We start from the raw sequence: 17,804 nt of genomic DNA on the forward strand, positions 1-17,804 counted from the left end.
GCCTGCTTCAGAATGGCTGGCTACGGGCATTCACAAACCTGTCCTTAAAACAACCTAAACATTTGTTTTCTGTTAGATGACTCATTGCTCGTTGACCGGAAAGTCTTTACACTCGGTTCTAGCCCTACTGTTGATAAAGAGGGGCTGGTTGTAGTCTTTACACTCGGTTCTAGCCCTACTGTTGATAAAGAGGGGCTGGTTGTAGTCTTTACACTCGGTTCTAGCCCTACTGTTGAGACGGAGAAAAACAATATCCACATGCAACAACACAATAAATGAAAATACTCATACCATCGTAAAACTGCTGAATAATCAATAGTTTTTCCAATTATTTAGGGAGCTGAAAGTACACAATATGTCCACAAGATGGCGGAGTAAAGCAATATTACTCGGGTATCAGCTCTACGCATTGTGACAATGAACTCTCAAATAAAACAATATCCCATCATCGTTTATAACCACATCTAAGCTATTTCCGTTAAGTTAGGCCCGTATTGATTACATATAGTCTATAACTTATTCAACCGGAGTCTACAGGTGGGCTCTTGCGTCATCTTCAGTCTCATTGCTGAACACGAAAGTCGACCGGAGGGGAGGGGATCCACCCTTGCTTTAGTTTTGAACTGGACGAATTGATTATATTCCCAGCCCACGGATTTCAGCAAACGTATTTTTCCAACCGAATCGTAAAAAAACGTGTAGGAACGATTTTGCGCTGAAAACACACGACTTGCGCGCGACTCTAACGTCGGCGTTGCACCAGTAGACGGGACTGAGTCACAGGTGGGTACCAGTCTGGAGATAACTTTCCACGTGGATCACGTTTAAAGTCATATAAGGAAACGCGGTGAGTGAGGGTGGAGAGTAACTATGACTTCACACCTCAGTCTTGCATTGTGCGTGTACGCTACGCGTGCTGACATCGGTGCGCGTCACACACACACACACACACACACACACACACACACACACACACACACACACACACACACACACACACACACACACACACACACACACACACACACACACACACACACACACACACACACACATCATGGGATCCGGTCACTCTCGCTCCGCTGATGATGTCATTATAGACAGGGAGAATCCCAGACGTCTGAAGAAAAGCAGGAAACAAGGCAGTCTGTGATCTGAAGAGCTACGTACCGTACACAGTGCGTAATGTAGTCGGGATTCTCTTTCTCCAAGACATGACAACGTTTTCAACACATTAAAAATATGGATAAATGGAGAGAGAGAGAGAGAGAGAGGGGACACGGTTGATGGAATAATCAGCAATTAAAATCCATCACAACGATAGACAACACACGTTTTTTTCGGGTAATTTGAACCTTTCTTGCTCACTGAAGCAGAGCTGTTAGCCAGCAGGAGATGTCTGTAGGGGAGGGGAATCCAAGGCCCTACCTGTAGTCATGTCTCTCAGCATCACGTCACAACTTTTTTTTGTTGGAAAAGTACAACATACAACAAGTACAACTAGCCCTAACATACAGCAAGCGTTAATAAGAGAGAGGCAGAGAGAGAAAATTGCAAGAGAGGAAAATTAACAAAGAAGCCAAAGAGAAATAAAGACAGAAAGAAATGAAGAAACAAAATGCTTTCATTGCTAATTAACAATATTCCATCATTGTTGAGGAGAAACCTTGAAGCTTGTTCATTCAGATGTAGTCTTTCACCACGTCAGCCAATGAACAAACTGTGGCGCAGGTCAGTGAGTACACTGACGAAAAAGTAGAGAGTTGGCAGAAAGACAGTCAGACAGGAGGATGGAATGACTGACTAAAAGGCAGACAGACAGAATGACAGAGGGACATAGGTTAGGAGATAGGAAAAAGGCCAGTTTGGAAGACAGACAGAGAGAATGGTAGACTGGCAGACACACAGACTGGTAGGGAATGAATAAGATGAATCAGGCCAATGGGAAGGGATGGAGAGAGAGAGAGGGAGAGAGAGAGTAAAAGGAGACAGACTTCAGGCTGTCACTCAGACACGATGTAATCATCGACATTTGTTGATGTCTGTATTTCCCAGAGTCACAGTGACAACCATGACTGTGTGTGTGTGTGTGTGTGTGTGTGTGCGTGTGTGGCCCACCTTTGGTGTGTGTGTGTGGGAGGAGCGGGAGATAGGTAGGAATCCCACATTGACTGGTGGATCAAGCAAGAGAGAGCGAGAGAGAGAGAGAGAGAGAGCGAGAGAGAGAGAGCGAGAGAAGGTAAAAGTTGCTATGAGTCACGAAAAACAAGGGAGAGGAAGATGGGAGGGGACTGGAGGGGAGGAGAGAGAGAGGGAGGGAGGAGGGAGTGAGGTATAATTATGGTAGGAGCCTGCCAGGGAGTGAGGAGAGAAGTGCAGACAAGAGTGGAAGACAGGAGAGGAGAGACAGTGAGAGGAACGAGAATTTAGAAGAAAGAAAAAGAAAGAAAAAAAAGCGAGCAGAAAAAGAACTGCAGAGAGAGAGAGAAATAGCTGGAGCGAGTGAGGGCACAGACTGGGAAAAAGAAAGAAAGAAAGAAAGAAGGAGAGGAACTCCCTTCATCTGGGACAACTTAGTCCAACTGCCGCGCTGGGCTGCTCACACACACACACACACATACACACACTTCTTCCAGCGCACGGCGCACGCACACACATCCATTCCCACTCTGGGGGTTGTGTGGTGCTGGTCAGAGTTGAGAGCAGAACTGCGCGGGTCTCTTCAGGGAGCGAGAGCTCTCCTCCTTGTTCTTCCAGTCTTCATTCAGCGGGCTGACCTTCACGGACGCCTCCATCTCCACGGCCATCTGTCCTGACAACAGATAAGGATTACTCATTTTGTCCTCTGTTTCTCAGCTTAGGTTTTTCGGGGCGTTTTGTTTTTTGATGGCCGATTATTTTTTTCCGCTGATACATTTTGTGTGAACTTTTATCATCCAAAACTTGGAGGACAGAGTTGGAAGAAAAAAGTGAAACGGGGGCAAAACAGAGGCAAGAAGATAAAAACAGAGGCAAGAAGATCAAAACAGAGGCAAGAAGATCACAGGAAACCTAGAAAGAGGGAGAGGGGACACAAGATATCAGCCAAGAGGTGAGATACACGGGGGAAAGGGAAGAGGAAAAGAACAAAGACAGACTTGTTTTTTTTACATCCCTCCATCAGTGGATGACGATTTTAAAATAATCTGATTCGAACAAGGGAACTAAGAAGCGTTTTGGTCAGACCTACTACTCCCCTTAGCATCGTCTCTCACCAACATCTCAGCGTCTGTCCATCAGAGGCACTTCACTGAAACTTTTGCAGCATTCAACAAAGAACACGCCAATCAGCAATCTGGCCTATCGGCAAGAGCGACCAATCAGCCGACGAGCCAATCAGCCGGCAGCTGCTTCCCGCTCCAGCATGTCCAGGGTCTTGCCTCTGCTCAGCTGCGTGCTGCTGCTCCTCTACGCCCAGAGCTGTGGCTCGTCTCAGCCCACCTCCCTGAGCTCGCACGCCGTCCACTACCACCACCACCAGCCGGCGGCGGCGGCGGCGGCGGCGGCGGCGGCGGCAGCTGCCACCGCTGCAGTTGTGGTGGGAAAGGAGGAGGAGGAGGAGGAGGAGGGGGCGGTGGAGGGGGAGTGCCCGTCTTGCATCCTAGCCAGGATGCGGAGGACCGGTGGCGGCGGGGAGGAGGAGGAGCGCGGGGCCATGGAGGAGGCGCAGCAGGACGTGGTGGAGGCGGTGAAGAGGCACATCCTCAACATGCTGCACCTGCAGGACCGGCCCAACATCACGCGGCCGGTGCCGCGCGCCGCGCTCCTCAACGCCCTGCGCAAGCTGCACGTGGGGCGCGTGGCCGCCGACGGCAGCGTGCAGATCGAGGGGGAGGAGGAAAGGAGAGGAGGAGGAGGAGGAGGAGGAGGAGGCAAGGGAGGAAGAGGTGGAGAAGCTGCGGCGGCAGGAGGTGGAGTAGGGGGAGAGGGGGACTCCAGCGAGCCGCAGGAGACCACCGAGATTATCACCTTCGCCGAGGCTGGTGAGTTCTGCCACCGCTGCTTGGGGGGTGGGGGTGTGTGCGAGTGTGTGTGTGTGTGTGTGTGTGTGTTTATGTGTGTGTGTGTGTGTGTGTGTGTGTGTGTGTGCGCGTGAGTGCGTGCATGTGTGTGTGTGTGTGTGCGTGCGTGCGTGCATGTGTGTGTGTGTGTGTGTGTCCATATGTGTCTGTATATTTTCAGTATTTGTATCTCAGTGATTGTCTATTGATGTGTCTGTGTTTGTCTGCTTGTGCGAACGTGCCCTGAAATGTATTCATGGATGTGTGTGTGTGTGTGTGTGTGTTTGTGTGTGTTTGTGTTCTTCTTCGAGAGAAAAAAGGACAGAGCATGTTGCTTGCCTGCCATCTGTGTGAGTGGCGAGACAGTGTGCACATTTCTATCAGCTGTGTGTGTGTGTGTGTGTGTGTGTGTGTGTGTGTGTGTGTGTGTGTGTGTGTGTGTGTACTGTTGTTTGAGACGTGATAAAAGCTAGGTTACAAAAAACACTATGAGTGTCTCTGATTCCTCGATGAGTCATTTGTGTGTTCTGTGGTTGTTTGTGTGTCTGTTTGTCGCGTGTGAGTGTGTGTGTGTGTGTGTGTGTGTGTGTGTGGGGTGGGGGGGGGGGGTGAGACCACTAGAGTAACAGTAGGTTAGCCTAATTGATCATACAGGTGGAATTAAGCAGGTGTATGCAAACACATAAGCACATACACACACACAGGCAGACCTAATTATTAATTACCTCCTGCTGTTTATAAAGAATGCATCATTGTCTGTTTAAATCCCTGTAGATTGCGTGCGTGGCTGTTTGTGTCTGTGTTTCCGTGTGTGTATGTGTGTGTGTGTGTGTGTGTGTGTTTGTGTGTTAATGTGTGAGTTTGTGTGAGTTTGTGTGTTTGTATGTGTGTATGCTTATGTCAGAGCTGTACTTACAGCAATAGGGCTGCAGAAATTCCTAAATTATTTTCCACTGTGAGAAAAAGAGAGAGGGAGAGAGAGGGGGAGAACGAGAGGGAGATGAAGAAAGAGGAGAGAAGATAGTGAGAGAGAGGTGGAAGAGAGAGAGACAGCGAGAGAGAACTAGATTTCTTCAGAGCACAACCACTCTGCGTGTCAGCATGTGTTTCTGTGAACACATTCAAGCCATCCTCAGGACTTTGATAACATGTGCATGATCAAGTGCATCCATGAGTGTGTGTGTGTGTGTGTGTGTGTGTGTGTGTGTGTGTGTGTGTGTAGGTGAGTGTGTGAGAGTACACATGAGTGTGTGTGTGTGTGTGTGTGTGTGTGTGTGTGTGTGTGTGTGTGTGTGTGTGTGTGTGTGTGTGTGTGTGCTTGTGTGTGAGAGCACACGAGTGTGTGTGAGTGTGTGTGTGTGTGTGTGTGTGTGTGTGTGTGTGTGTGTGTGTGTGTGTGCTAGGCCAATGTAAATCATCCTATTATAGGGATCATCACTCTCTCCAATGTTTCCCCTTTGTGAGCCTGAACACAGCATGACTCACACTGGATCACAGCAGAAGATCAGAGCTAATGAGACAGTCCCATAACATTCCCCTGATCACCCTCCACACAGGGATTCAGAGGTCACAGGGGAATGGTCTGGTACATTTGCTCAAGGGCAGTGAGCCCAAAACCCCCCTGCAGGGCCAGGTTCTTGGCTGTCGGTTGAAGGACACTTTAGCCTTCAGGTTTAGTTGAAACAGAAGTAGATAATGACATATCGTATGAACTAATATATACTGTAGTTCTGGCCATTCAATTCTGAGCAATGTCTTCATCATGCAGAGGGAAAGTGGAGATAACGTTATATGTGACTCTGCTTGTGATGGCAATCATAATCAATATATGCAGTATATCATAACCCTATGAAATGTGTGATGCAACATTTAGGCCTTGATTTGTTATTGCCATTGTTTACCCCAAGGTCACTCAGGGAATCAAACCCCCAACCCTTGTCTTAGTGCCCCTAGCACTGGGGAGTCATTCTCTGATGGAAAAAAATTGCCTTAATACAATCCTTAGTATGTGTTCTACAAGGTACAGATAGGGGCTTGAACCACTCCCCAAGAGCCATTACAGGTTACTGCTCTGCTAATTATCCAGGTGGTTTTACACCAGACTACAGTTTATATGTTGTTTATAAGTATCATTTTGGACTCCATATTTAATTAACAAGACCTCTTGGATTTTGTGCCAAGAGGGTTATTTGGCTGTTTATTGGCGCCCCTAGTGGCTACAGTATGTGAAGCCCAAACCTTGACCACTCCTTTCAAAACATACCAGCCTGACATCCAAACGTTTTAATTTAAGTATCTCTCTCCCACAACTGAAAAGTTATCCCAAGTATCCTAAGTTAAATTCCACTGCTGTCTTTTGCGAATAGATGGGATTTGTGTTGTTACTAGTGTTGCTGTTCCATTTTGTTCATGTGAGTCGTGAGATTTACAGAGCAATGTTAAAGGAACTCTAAGAAAATTGTGTTTCCACTTGAAGTTGTCAAAGTAGTGTAAGAAAGATACGTCCCCAGACAGGATGAGTGAAAGAAAACCTCAAAAAGGAGAGAAAGAGTTCCACGATAAAAAAAAGTGTGGCAAAGCGAGAATATAACAGACACTAAGTAGAGATAGATAGAAAACAGCAGGGGATGGAGTGCGGCCTGCAGGCCTGAGTTGTGTAGTTAGGTTGTGTAGTTAGGTTGTGTAGTTAGTGCGTGGTGGACAGTCACTGTGGTAGCCAACTGAAACATTTTTCTCGCCCGATTCAGAGGCTCCTGTTCAGCAGTGGAGAAGGTGAAACCGGGTGATCTTAACAGTAACAGTGATTTAGTACAGACATGTTGGATTATTCATCAGATCTAATAATGTATTCACAGACACCAGTCCATCGGTCTTGATTCATATTTCATTCCCAAAATGCGTTTAAGTCAGCCCACTGGTTTTCATGGTTTTTAATAATATCCACAATGTTCCACAATGCAGTGAACAAATTATTTTAAATAGCAACACATTTTACAAAAACAAGACAGATGGAGATATTTCAAATCTTAATCCAAAAACGCAACAGCTGTTCCTCTTTTGATCATTCAAAGAACACTCGCGCTTCAGTTTGAGCATATCACTCTTTCCTGCTGTCCTCTATTTCCCTCACTTCATCTAAATGGGATTGTCATTATGTAAATAATTTAGATTTAGAAATAGACTTATAATTGATTAATTGTTGACTTATAATAACATTTCAAATGACTCCCTAGGTGACCGGTTAGATAACTCATTACACCTGAGACTCCCATAGGTGCACACTGTATTTGCTTGAGAAACTAGCATGCTAACCAAATGCTATGCACTGCTACTGAATCATTTGGTATGTAGCTAATTACATACATAAACATCTATTAAACACTTTCCCAGTTGAACAACAAACAGTGCCTGAACCTGTTGATGTGCCAGCAATCAGACAGCTGGCCAGTCAGGAAAGCAAAAGGCTAGCTAGAAAATCAAGGGGCCAGGCTGCAAGCCAGCCACTAAGCCAGTAAGCCAAGTGATGAGCAATCATTTAAGCATTATACTTATTTCTGACATGTTGATGCACTCTGCACCCATGTCTCTCTCCCTCCTCCTATTTGTCTCTCTTTCTTTCTTCCACTTCCTGTCAGAGGACCATTAATTGAGCTCAATTGAACACATCATTAGTGGCATTCCATGCCCTCCCTATCGTGTCCTCCAGCAGTCACCCCGGCCCACCCTGCCGTGGCATCGCCCGTCTCTTTCATTGGAGAATACAATGTTGTGGTCTCACCCACACCGGCCCGGTCTATTCTGGGCCAGTGGCCGGAACCAGGCCTGACCCCCCGCTGGTGTGGGTGGGCGGAGGGATGGGAACCCCTGAAACCCTGAAAGCCCCAGGAAAGCACACCTTCATGCATCTTCTGTGTTCACATCCTCACTACTGACTACTACTACTGTAACGTGTTGGATTAAAACCACTCCATGTGACTCACTTATCTTTGTGCCCTTAAGCAACGCATTTCCCAATTTTCTCATTTTCTCCATCTCCCTGTGTTTAACTCTGATCTTGGCAGTTACGGCGTCCTCGGCTAGAGGTCCGATTCCCACTGCGGGAGCTCTGGTTGGCGATAACACAACTTTTTGGTTAGTCTTGATTGAGACACAACCCAGTGCTAAGGCCCTCCCCAACAAAGCCCATGTTGTCTGTGGGACCACTGAAGTGTCAAAGTGGACCTGACAGTCTGGTCTTTCCTGAGGAGGATCAAAGTGGTACATCTCCATTGTCCCTTCTATTGAGAGATAATTAACCCCATCCCAGTCCAACATTTTAAAAGGTGGCGGTGGGTGGTAGGAGCGTCCCAGGTGATCTGGCTGGGGTTCTGAGAACAGTTTCAGTGTTGTTGTCATGGCTACAGGGGGGCCCGTTAGAGACTAAACACGAGTCAGCATATCTCCTTATCACATTCATTCATGTTTGTGTGTGTGTGTGTGTGTGTGTGTGTGTGTGTGTGTGTGCCTGTGTGTGTGTGTCCCATGGTAACTCAATGAGGGATCAGTATTAAATGTAATCGCTATCCTTTTTTCGCAAGTGTAGGTTATTGATTTGGACTCTCACTGTGTGGCGTGGAACTGTCCAAAGATATACCCTGGTCCAGAAGTCCTGTTTGGTTGACTTTTAATAATTAGTTAACTAGTCTTACATGTTCCATTTCCAGTGTTGTGCAAGTTCACACTTTTCATGAACTAGTTCAAAGTTCAGTTCACACATGTTCAAAGTGAACTGTTCACGTTCATAATTCACCATTTCAATTTTGAACTAGTTCAAAGTTCAGTTCATTTTTTTTTCTGGTGAGAAATTAAAATGAAGGGTTAGGGGTGCAGGGGTTTTGCAGGCGTGTTGCGCAGGGGTTGCCAATTTGTTGATATTTCCATATAGTGTTGTGCATGCTAGGGCTGGGCTATATACCGGTAGTGAGAGTTATACCCAGTGTGTGAAAAAGGGGGAGGGGGGGGGGGGTCCGGGGGGGGGCTCAACCCCCGATTTATCCATGAGACCACTGAAAGTCTCAAATTTTGTCCAAAAATAATTAAAACAAAATTCTTAACATTCTTAAAACATTTAAACAAACTTAAATGTTTTTAAGCTCACCATGTCCAGTATTCATAATTCAAAACATTTATTCACAAATATGTTCTATTTTTTACTAAGCAGAGCCAGCCAGTCCTGTGTATGAAATATTTTGGGGGAAAGTTTTTATATGCACACCTTAACAATAATAAGTACTGCACACCGTCCTATGCCTGAATTAATTACTAACGCTGTATAACTGCTGGTCATTGCATTAATAGCCTACTACAACAGAGCAGACATAGGCCTATTATAATGAGAAAATTTGTTGCACACGGGTGATGCCATTTATCTATATATGGTGGCCCTTAACCAATGGATCAGGTTCATTTCATTTCAACAGATTTCCCGAGCATTTATGGGCTACGCAAACTTCAATCCACATGACAAAAAATAATCCACAGACCACCAAAGTAACATTTGACTGTTTAATTAAATCAACTTCAAATTACTCAACTCAATAACTTACATTGTTTCACACGGGCTGTAGCCCATGTATATTAGGGCTGTACACAGAGCCGAACACACGCAATAAGAGCAGCCAGCCTACAGCGGCAGCCTAACCATGGACAATATGCCATTATTATTAATAATACAGCTATAACACAACACAACCCTCTCACCGCCTGGAGAGACGCAACGGCACATACACTACAGGCGCACAGGTGACTTTAAAGCATGTAACTAAACAAGCTTGTGTGAGTGGGTAGTGGGGCTGCAGGCCACGCTTGGAGCGGCTCTAGCGCGGTAATGACAAGCATTAGGCTACGTTTTTTCATGAATCATAAACTCAAAATATAATTTTATTTAACTTATTTTACACATTTGAGAAGAAAACATGCCCAAAATAGCATTTATTTTGCTATCATATAAATATTTTAGAGCTCCCCCAAAATTTCACAAACCATGTTTCCAGGGGAGCTCATGTCACCACTAGGGGAGTTGTAGCTCCCCCTGCTCCCCCTTCATTCGCACACTGTTCAGCATACATGCATGGTTATGTAGGCCTTGTGGTTGGTTGTGGTCTTAGTGAAGCAGCCTTGGAGTTGGAGAAGTTGGAGTGATTGTGTACGTGTGTGTGCGCGAGAGAGAGAGCGAGAGCGCACCTGCCGTGGTGATGTTTGATTGTTATATTCAAAGTGACTTCCAATGCTAGGTGCATCTTGCTCAGGGATGCCTTCAGGTTAGGCTGCAGACATTGGGGATTGAACCCAGTACCTTTCCGATACTAAGATCGGAACACCCTAGCCACTATACACCATATCCTCCCCTCCTGTCTCTTTGGAGCCTCCCACAGTAGTGCCGCACTCTACTACTGCATTCCTATGGAAAAATTGTGTGGTTCCCTTATAATGAACAAGCTTATAGCGTTCTCTAAACTCCAAACGTCAAAACAGGATGGTTCAAGCATCTTGATGTCTTGGGGGGCGTTGGCGTTGCACATATTTTGTTTCATATTTGTAATTTTCCCCCTACTTGGGACGCCCGCCCCCAGACTCTGACCGTCTCCCAAGCATGAAGAGAGCTTGGAAGTTCTGAGTGCTGTTTACAAACACACGGCCGCTCACTCATACTGCTGCCAGCACTGCAGGGCAGAAGATATGATGGAGACCAGACCTCGCCCTCATCCCTCATCCAGCTTTAGAGTCCGACCAGAGCCTGCTCTGAAAATGTGCTGGGAAGAGAGACATAGCGATGAGAGAGAGAGAGACATAGAGATACACTGAGAGAGAAAGAGAGATAAAGAGAGTGAAACAGAAATACAGAGAGAGACTAAAGAGAGAGAGAGAGAGAAAAAGAGAGACAGAGGGAGAGAAAAAAGATAAAAAGAGCGAGAAAGAGAGACAGAGAGAAAGAAAGAGAGAGAGAGAGAGAGAGAGAGAGAGAGAGTATGGAACCAACTTCCCGGCAATGTTACCATGAGATTAAATCTGTTATAAACTCTGGACGGTAAATGAGTTTTAGTTATTTTTGCTTGATGACTTTGTGTGTGCGTCTTAGATATTTGTGTGCATCTAGGAAATCAAGACAGTAGGTCTGTGTTTGTGTTGCGTGCGGGCGATGTGTGTGTCTGTGTCACCACAGAGCGATGGAGAGCTAAGTAATCCCTAAGGTAAACACACGGAAGAAACAAATGAGAAGAAAAGGAGAAGGGAGGGAGACAGGGAAAAGGGACGGATCATTTATCTTTAAAATAAAAGAAGGAAGAAAGACCAACACAAATCCACACATGTTTAAGTGCACACACACATATACACACGTGTGCACATACACACACACACACACACAGGGTGAGGGTTTTTGGGTTGGCTCCGTAAGACTGATAAGGCTGTAGATTAGCGGGCCAATCATTAGAAACAGCTGGGACAGGAAGCTGTGTTTGGAACAGACAGGAAGTTGGTAACTACAGACATTAGGAGACATCACACCTGTCAACAGCAGCCTTCACATGACCCCTACCTTTGTCACGGAGTGAGAGACGTGCCGGACAAAAAGAGAGAGAGCGAGAGATAGAGTGTGATATATATATATATATAGAGAGAGAGAGAGAGAGAGAGAGAGAGAGAGAGAGAGAGAGAGAGAGAGAGAGAGAGAGAGAGAGAGAGAGAGAGAGAGAGAAAGAGAACACATATATTCTGATTCTCTGTCTTTTATCAGTCCCTCTGACCTTTGCTGTGCCTCCACCACAGTGTTGAATAAAGGAAATGGGGGAGATGGTTGGGGTGGGGGCGGGCGGGGCTGTTGGGTGGGACAGTTGCTTGAGAGGGCCGCAGGAATGTGTGTATGTTATCCACCTCTGTGTACTGTAGCAAGAGGGGATGGGGAGAGAAGGAATTATCTTTTCAGAGGAAGAGACGACAGAGGACATGCAGGGAAAAAAGAGAGAGCGAGAGGGACAGCTGTGTAAACTTCGACACCCTTTGACTTTAATTTATCTGTGATAAATCAAAGTCTTTCTTTCTCTCTCTCTGCCTTTTCTCTCTTGGCACAGGTGGCCCTTGACATCAGACTACACGCCGAACCCTTTTGATAATGATGATACAACACAACACACAGGCTGTTTTATCTCCGTCTCTCTCTCTCTCTCTCTCTCTCTCTCTCTCTCTCTCTCACTCTCTCTCTCTCTTTCTGTCATCAGCCCCTTTCTCTCTCTCTCTGTGTCTCTGTGTGTCTCTCTGTGTCTCTCTGTGTCTCTGTCGCGCTCATTGTCATCAAGGCTATTGCTCTGGAGTCATTTTAGAAGACAAGTCAAACAGGGCCAAGAGAATAGAACCAGAAACACATACACACACACACACAAACACACACACACACACACACACACACACACACACACACACACACATAGACACGCACACACACACACACACACACACACACACGCACACACGCACACACACACACGCACACACACACACACACACACACACACACACACACACACACACACGCGCACACACAGTAGTTACTTAGTATATACCGTATGTATGTGGCAAATATTGTCGGCTTAGTCTTCGGTAAAAGATGGGAACAAAGGAGTCTACACCCTCATTAAAGGAGAATGCTGCCGATTTTTAACCCACTATTGTTTTCCTGAGGGTCACCCCATGTTGAGGCAAGCTAAAAACCAGACGAAAGTTGATTCGACTTAGCCAGAGATCTGCACTGGCTGCCGGCGCTACGTAATATCTATAACGCTAACCTATGGGGGCAAGCTCTTTATCCGCTTTTGGGCTTCTAAACACATTCAGAAAACCATCTCAAGACATGTAACACGAGCAGAATGGCTCCCAGCAACTAGCCAGTGACTGTGCATCCGCACGGATCCGTTTTGCTATCGGCTAGTAAAAGGGCTTTCTGGATATGTCCACAGGGTAATCTGCGGTGAGTGTTTACATGCAAAAACGCAAAGTTTATACAGTTTCGCCAAACTATTTGAGTTAAACGAGCACGGCGGTGTCTCTTAAGGAACCAATTCGTGTTACATGTCTCGTCGTCAGATTTTTAGCTTCCCTCAACATTGGGTGACCCTCAGGAAAACAATAATGGGGTTAAAAATCGCCGGAGTTCTCCTTTAGAACTCATCCTTTTTACTCTACTGGGTGTGTTTAACAACGAATAACACCAGTTAAACAAACCGCCATAGTCTCCAGCCTTTCTTAAACTACAGACCACCCCCTTTACTTCATGGCATCTACATGACGAACCACATGACTAGCCATTCTGCTATGGTTTAGCTAGCCCTGGCTCCCAGTAATGACGCACATTGTTTCCTCTGTACACCAGTGGACTGAAAACAACCTCTTCTAAAACAAACCTTTTAAGAGGGAAGCGGTGAAAGTGCTCTACAAGTCCAATATAGACAAAAGAAGAACAAATGTCTCAATCCTACAGCAGCGGCGTAGAAGAAAGAAACACAAACTCCAGCTGTTCTATTTTAAAGCCAATTCATCACAGAATCAGCATTTGTGTTTAAATACGTCCTGGAAGGGAACTGCGGTCAGATATTGGCACGAGTGGGGAGTTGTAGTTTAGTCAGCACCTCTTCTATCAGAAGGGCTCTGGTCCAAACAAGACCGTTTGACCGATGACCATCCTCACATGCTGCAGAGAGCTCTTCACGTCCAACATGGCGCTGTTCAGACCCACCATGTTGCTGACTGCCTTTTGATGAGCTCCATCTCAACTTTGAGTTTTACTGAAACTAAGTGTAAGTAAGAAGGCGGGTGAAATTTGACATTTCTGTTGTCATTTTGGACATCAGATGGATCTGACATCCAAAACGTCATGTGTCACGAGACACAGGACTTGTCTCGACACAATCAGTTTTAAATAGTGTGTTGGGTTGTGTGTGTGGTGGCTTTCCATTTCCATACACACAAACTCAGTGGTACAAACTCTGCGTGTGTGGAAGAGGTAGGCCAGAAATCAGGGTTTATAGGCTATTGAGCCACCAGTTTGTAAAGATCAACACTGTAAATAGTGGGGATTAAAGAGAGAGCTAGAGATAGAGTGTGAGATGGAGAGAGAGAGATCTGTTAACAGAAGGTTTCGAGAGGTTGGGAGAGAAGCCAGAGAGAGAGAGAGAGAGGAGGGAGTATGGTCTGACACGCAATGCGAAACAATGTGTCGCTCTCATTGAAAAGCTTTGGCAATGTTTTTCTTCAAATTTCAATACCAGTGATATATTTATATTCAGCTTTCGCTCTGGTCAATGACCCCGAATATGGGATTCAAATACGTACATTGAACTGAACAGGTACCGCTTAATACTTTTTTTTTTACATAATTCTATGTAAAATGTATAAACTATACACTCTGAATACATAATACCCATAAAGGCCGCTCATATTGAGGCTTGAGGAGCGGAGCCCTGAGTTCAGTAAATATAGCTCACAACTCACAGCGGCGGCCATTACGGTCTGTCATTACAGCCATAATGACTAGCCTGCTCCCACTACTGTAGGCCATGGACGGCCAGGTCAAACACTGGGCGAGAGACATTGAAATGATGAGAGAGAGAGAGAGAGAGAGAGAGAGAGAGAGAGAGAGAGAGAGAGAGCGTGATAGGCTGCGAACAGGGAGGAAACGAGTGAAATAGAGAGAGAAAAAGGGACACTCAGACAGACAGATACTACTGACTGAATACTGAATACTGACAGAGGAAGCAGAGGGGGAGAGAGGACTGGAGGGTATAAGGTGATTTACAGGAAGAGGGTTACATAACAGTGCCAGAGGGGGACTCAAGCCCATGATTACAATGCTGCCTTGACTCTTACAGTTCTGAGAAACCTTCTAAACTATAGGCCTGTGCATGCGTTTGTGTGTGTTTGTGTGTGTGTGTGTGTGTGTGTGTGTGTGTTTGTCTATGTGTGTGTTTGTGTGTTTGTTTGTTTGTGTGTGTGTGTGTGTGTGTGTGTGTGTGTGTGTGTGTGTTTATTTGTGTGTGTGTGATGATAAAAAGATGAGAAAGGGAGAGAGAGAGAGAACGTTTCTTCAACTAGATACAAGAAGAATCCCACCAATCCCATAATTGTAGCGCTGTGTATGTCTGTGTTCAGGCTAACAGTGAGTGATGGCAGATGTTAATATTTCTATTATATATATATTTCTATTTCTGTGTGATCCATGGCACCTATGTGTATGTATGTATGTATGTGTGTGTGACTGTGTGTGTGTATATGTGTGTGTGTGTGTGTGTGTGTGTGTGTGTGTGTGTGTGTGTGTGTGTGTGTGTGTGTGTGCGTGTGTGTTTGAGAAAGAGGGTAAAATAATGACATGTGTGCTAGTACAGGACTATTTCTTATGTGTGTGGCTGACTCACAGCCACATCGTGTGTGTGTGTGTGTGTGTTTGTTTGTGCTTGTGATAGAGTATGTACATGCACATTCATATATATCTGTGTACAAGTCAACAGGATTTCAAGATGTTCATAGTGTCTTCGTCTCGACTAGAACTGTGTCCTAACGGGATGTAATGTTGTATGTGTGTCGTTTCCTGATGCATCAAAATCAGGATGTCAGGATAACACGGACATCTCTCTCTCTCTCTCTCCCTCTCTCTCTCCACCTCTCCCCTCCCAGGGGACTCCCAAGGTGTGATCAACTTCATGCTGTCCAGGGAAGGAGGCGAGCCCTCCCTGGTGGAGCAGGCCAACGTTTGGCTCTTCCTCCGCCTGGCCAAGAACAACCGCAACCGCGCCAAGGTCACCATCCGGCTGATCCAGCAGCAGGCGGCGGCGGCGGGGGCCCCCTCCCAGGCCCAGGGCGACGTCCTGCTGGCCCAGAAGACGGTGGACACCCGGCGCAGCGGCTGGCACACCTTCCCCGTGTCGGGGGCGGTGCAGGCCCTCCTGGAGGCCAGCGAGACGGCCGCCCCGCTCAGCATCCGCGTGTCCTGCCCGCAGTGCGCCGGCGTGGGCGCCACCACCGTGCTGGTGTCCGGCCGGGCCTCCCAGCGGGAGCAGTCCCACCGGCCCTTCCTGATGGCGGTCGTGCGGCCGGGCGGCGACGGCGAGCCCCGGCGGCGGCGGCGCCGGGGGCTGGAGTGCGACGGCAAGGTGCGCGTGTGCTGCAAGCGGCAGTTCTACGTCAACTTCAAGGACATCGGCTGGAACGACTGGATCATCGCGCCGCCCGGCTACCACGCCAACTACTGCGAGGGCGAGTGTCCGTCGCACGTGGCCAGCATCACGGGCTCCTCGCTGTCCTTCCACTCCACGGTGATCAACCACTACCGCATGCGGGGCTACAGCCCCTTCCAGAGCATGCGCTCCTGCTGCGTGCCCACGCGCCTGCGGCCCATGTCCATGCTCTACTACAACGAGGAGCAGAAGATCGTCAAGAAGGACATCCAGAACATGATTGTGGAGGAGTGCGGCTGCTCGTAAGAATGGCGACTTCTCCCCCCCCCCCCCCAAAAGCCAGACCCCCCCACCCCAAACCCCAACCTTCCCCCCACCCATGCCCCACCACCCGCCCACATCCCGCACCCCACTGGGCAGCCGGGCTCCATTTGAAGTGGACTGCAGAGGGCTGAAGAGTAAAGTGGCAGAGCGAGGCAGAGAGAGAGAAGTGTTGCTAGACAGACTTTTAAACCCAAGAGAATGAGAGGATGACCCGAAATGTAAAAGAAAACACAAGCACACAAACCAAGGAGGCGGCAGAAAGGGGGTGAGGAGAAGAGCCAGGAGAGACTCTTGTTCATCATTCTTGTGGTTCTTCCTAACCCTAACCGTCTCTCCATCCATCATCTGTCCCTCAGTCCGTTCGTCCGTCCGTCCGTCCGTCCGTCCATCCATTCGACCAATCATCCATCAATCCAGCATAAAGGGGAAAATGAGGTCCAGCAGGGAGAGAGACTGAGAGATATAGAGTGAGAGAGAGAGATGAAGAGGGAGGGAAAGAGAGTCTCTACAGCACTTTCAGAAAGAAAAAAAAGAAAAACAATATTGAAAAAAAAAGAATATCTAATATATTTTTGTTACAAACAGAGGGAGGGAGGCAAGATGCTTATTTATGATGCAGCGGGAGTCCTGTCCCTCTTTCCCCCCCGACAAATGTTAGTGGGACAGGGAACAAGAGAGAGAGAGAGAGAGAGAGAGAGAGAGAGAGAGAGAGAGAGAGAGAGAGAGAGGAGAGAGAACAAACGAAGAAGACCTAACAATCTAAACTATGCAACTTGTTTTGAGTCTTTGAGAGCTTCTTGTGTTTCACATTGGTGTAAGATGCATTTGTTTTACGATTCGTATCAGTGCCATATGTTGATTGTTTACTTATTTTTTATCACGTAAAAAACCCAGAGAAAGACTCTTTGACAATTATTCAGAAGTAACTTTGTGTGTGTTTGTGTATGTGTATATGTGTGTGCGTGTGTGTGTGTGTGTGTGTGTGTGTGTGTGTGTGTGTGTGTGTGTGTGTGTGTGTGTGGGTTGAGAGATACTTGAAAGAAACAAGTTGGCCCAGCTGCTGGTACCAAACACTTCTTTATGTTATCATTATTGTTCTTTTGTTGTTGTTTTTTTTATCATTATTGTAAGTATAATAATAATGTTATTGCTGTTAATAATAATAATAATAATAATATTTCATTTTGGTTACATATGTTTGTTTGATTTTGTAAAGAAACGTTAGATACGTTTTGTTTAT

At 46.5% G+C, this 17,804-nt stretch overlaps 1 protein-coding gene across 1 annotated transcript; it reads left to right on the top strand.

Moving 5' to 3' along the window:
* Positions 1–3,649: 3,649 nt before the first annotated feature.
* inhbaa (inhibin subunit beta Aa) lies at positions 3,650–16,546 on the top strand (the record flags this gene model as incomplete). Its single annotated transcript, XM_084474868.1, has 2 exons — positions 3,650–4,022; positions 15,741–16,546. 2 exons carry the CDS (start codon positions 3,650–3,652, stop codon positions 16,544–16,546), a joined length of 1,179 nt encoding a protein of 392 aa, XP_084330994.1.
* Positions 16,547–17,804: the final 1,258 nt, after the last annotated feature.

The sequence above is a fragment of the Micromesistius poutassou genome (assembly GCF_964030765.1).
Source record: "Micromesistius poutassou genome assembly, chromosome: 11".
Lineage (NCBI taxonomy): Eukaryota > Metazoa > Chordata > Actinopteri > Gadiformes > Gadidae > Micromesistius > Micromesistius poutassou.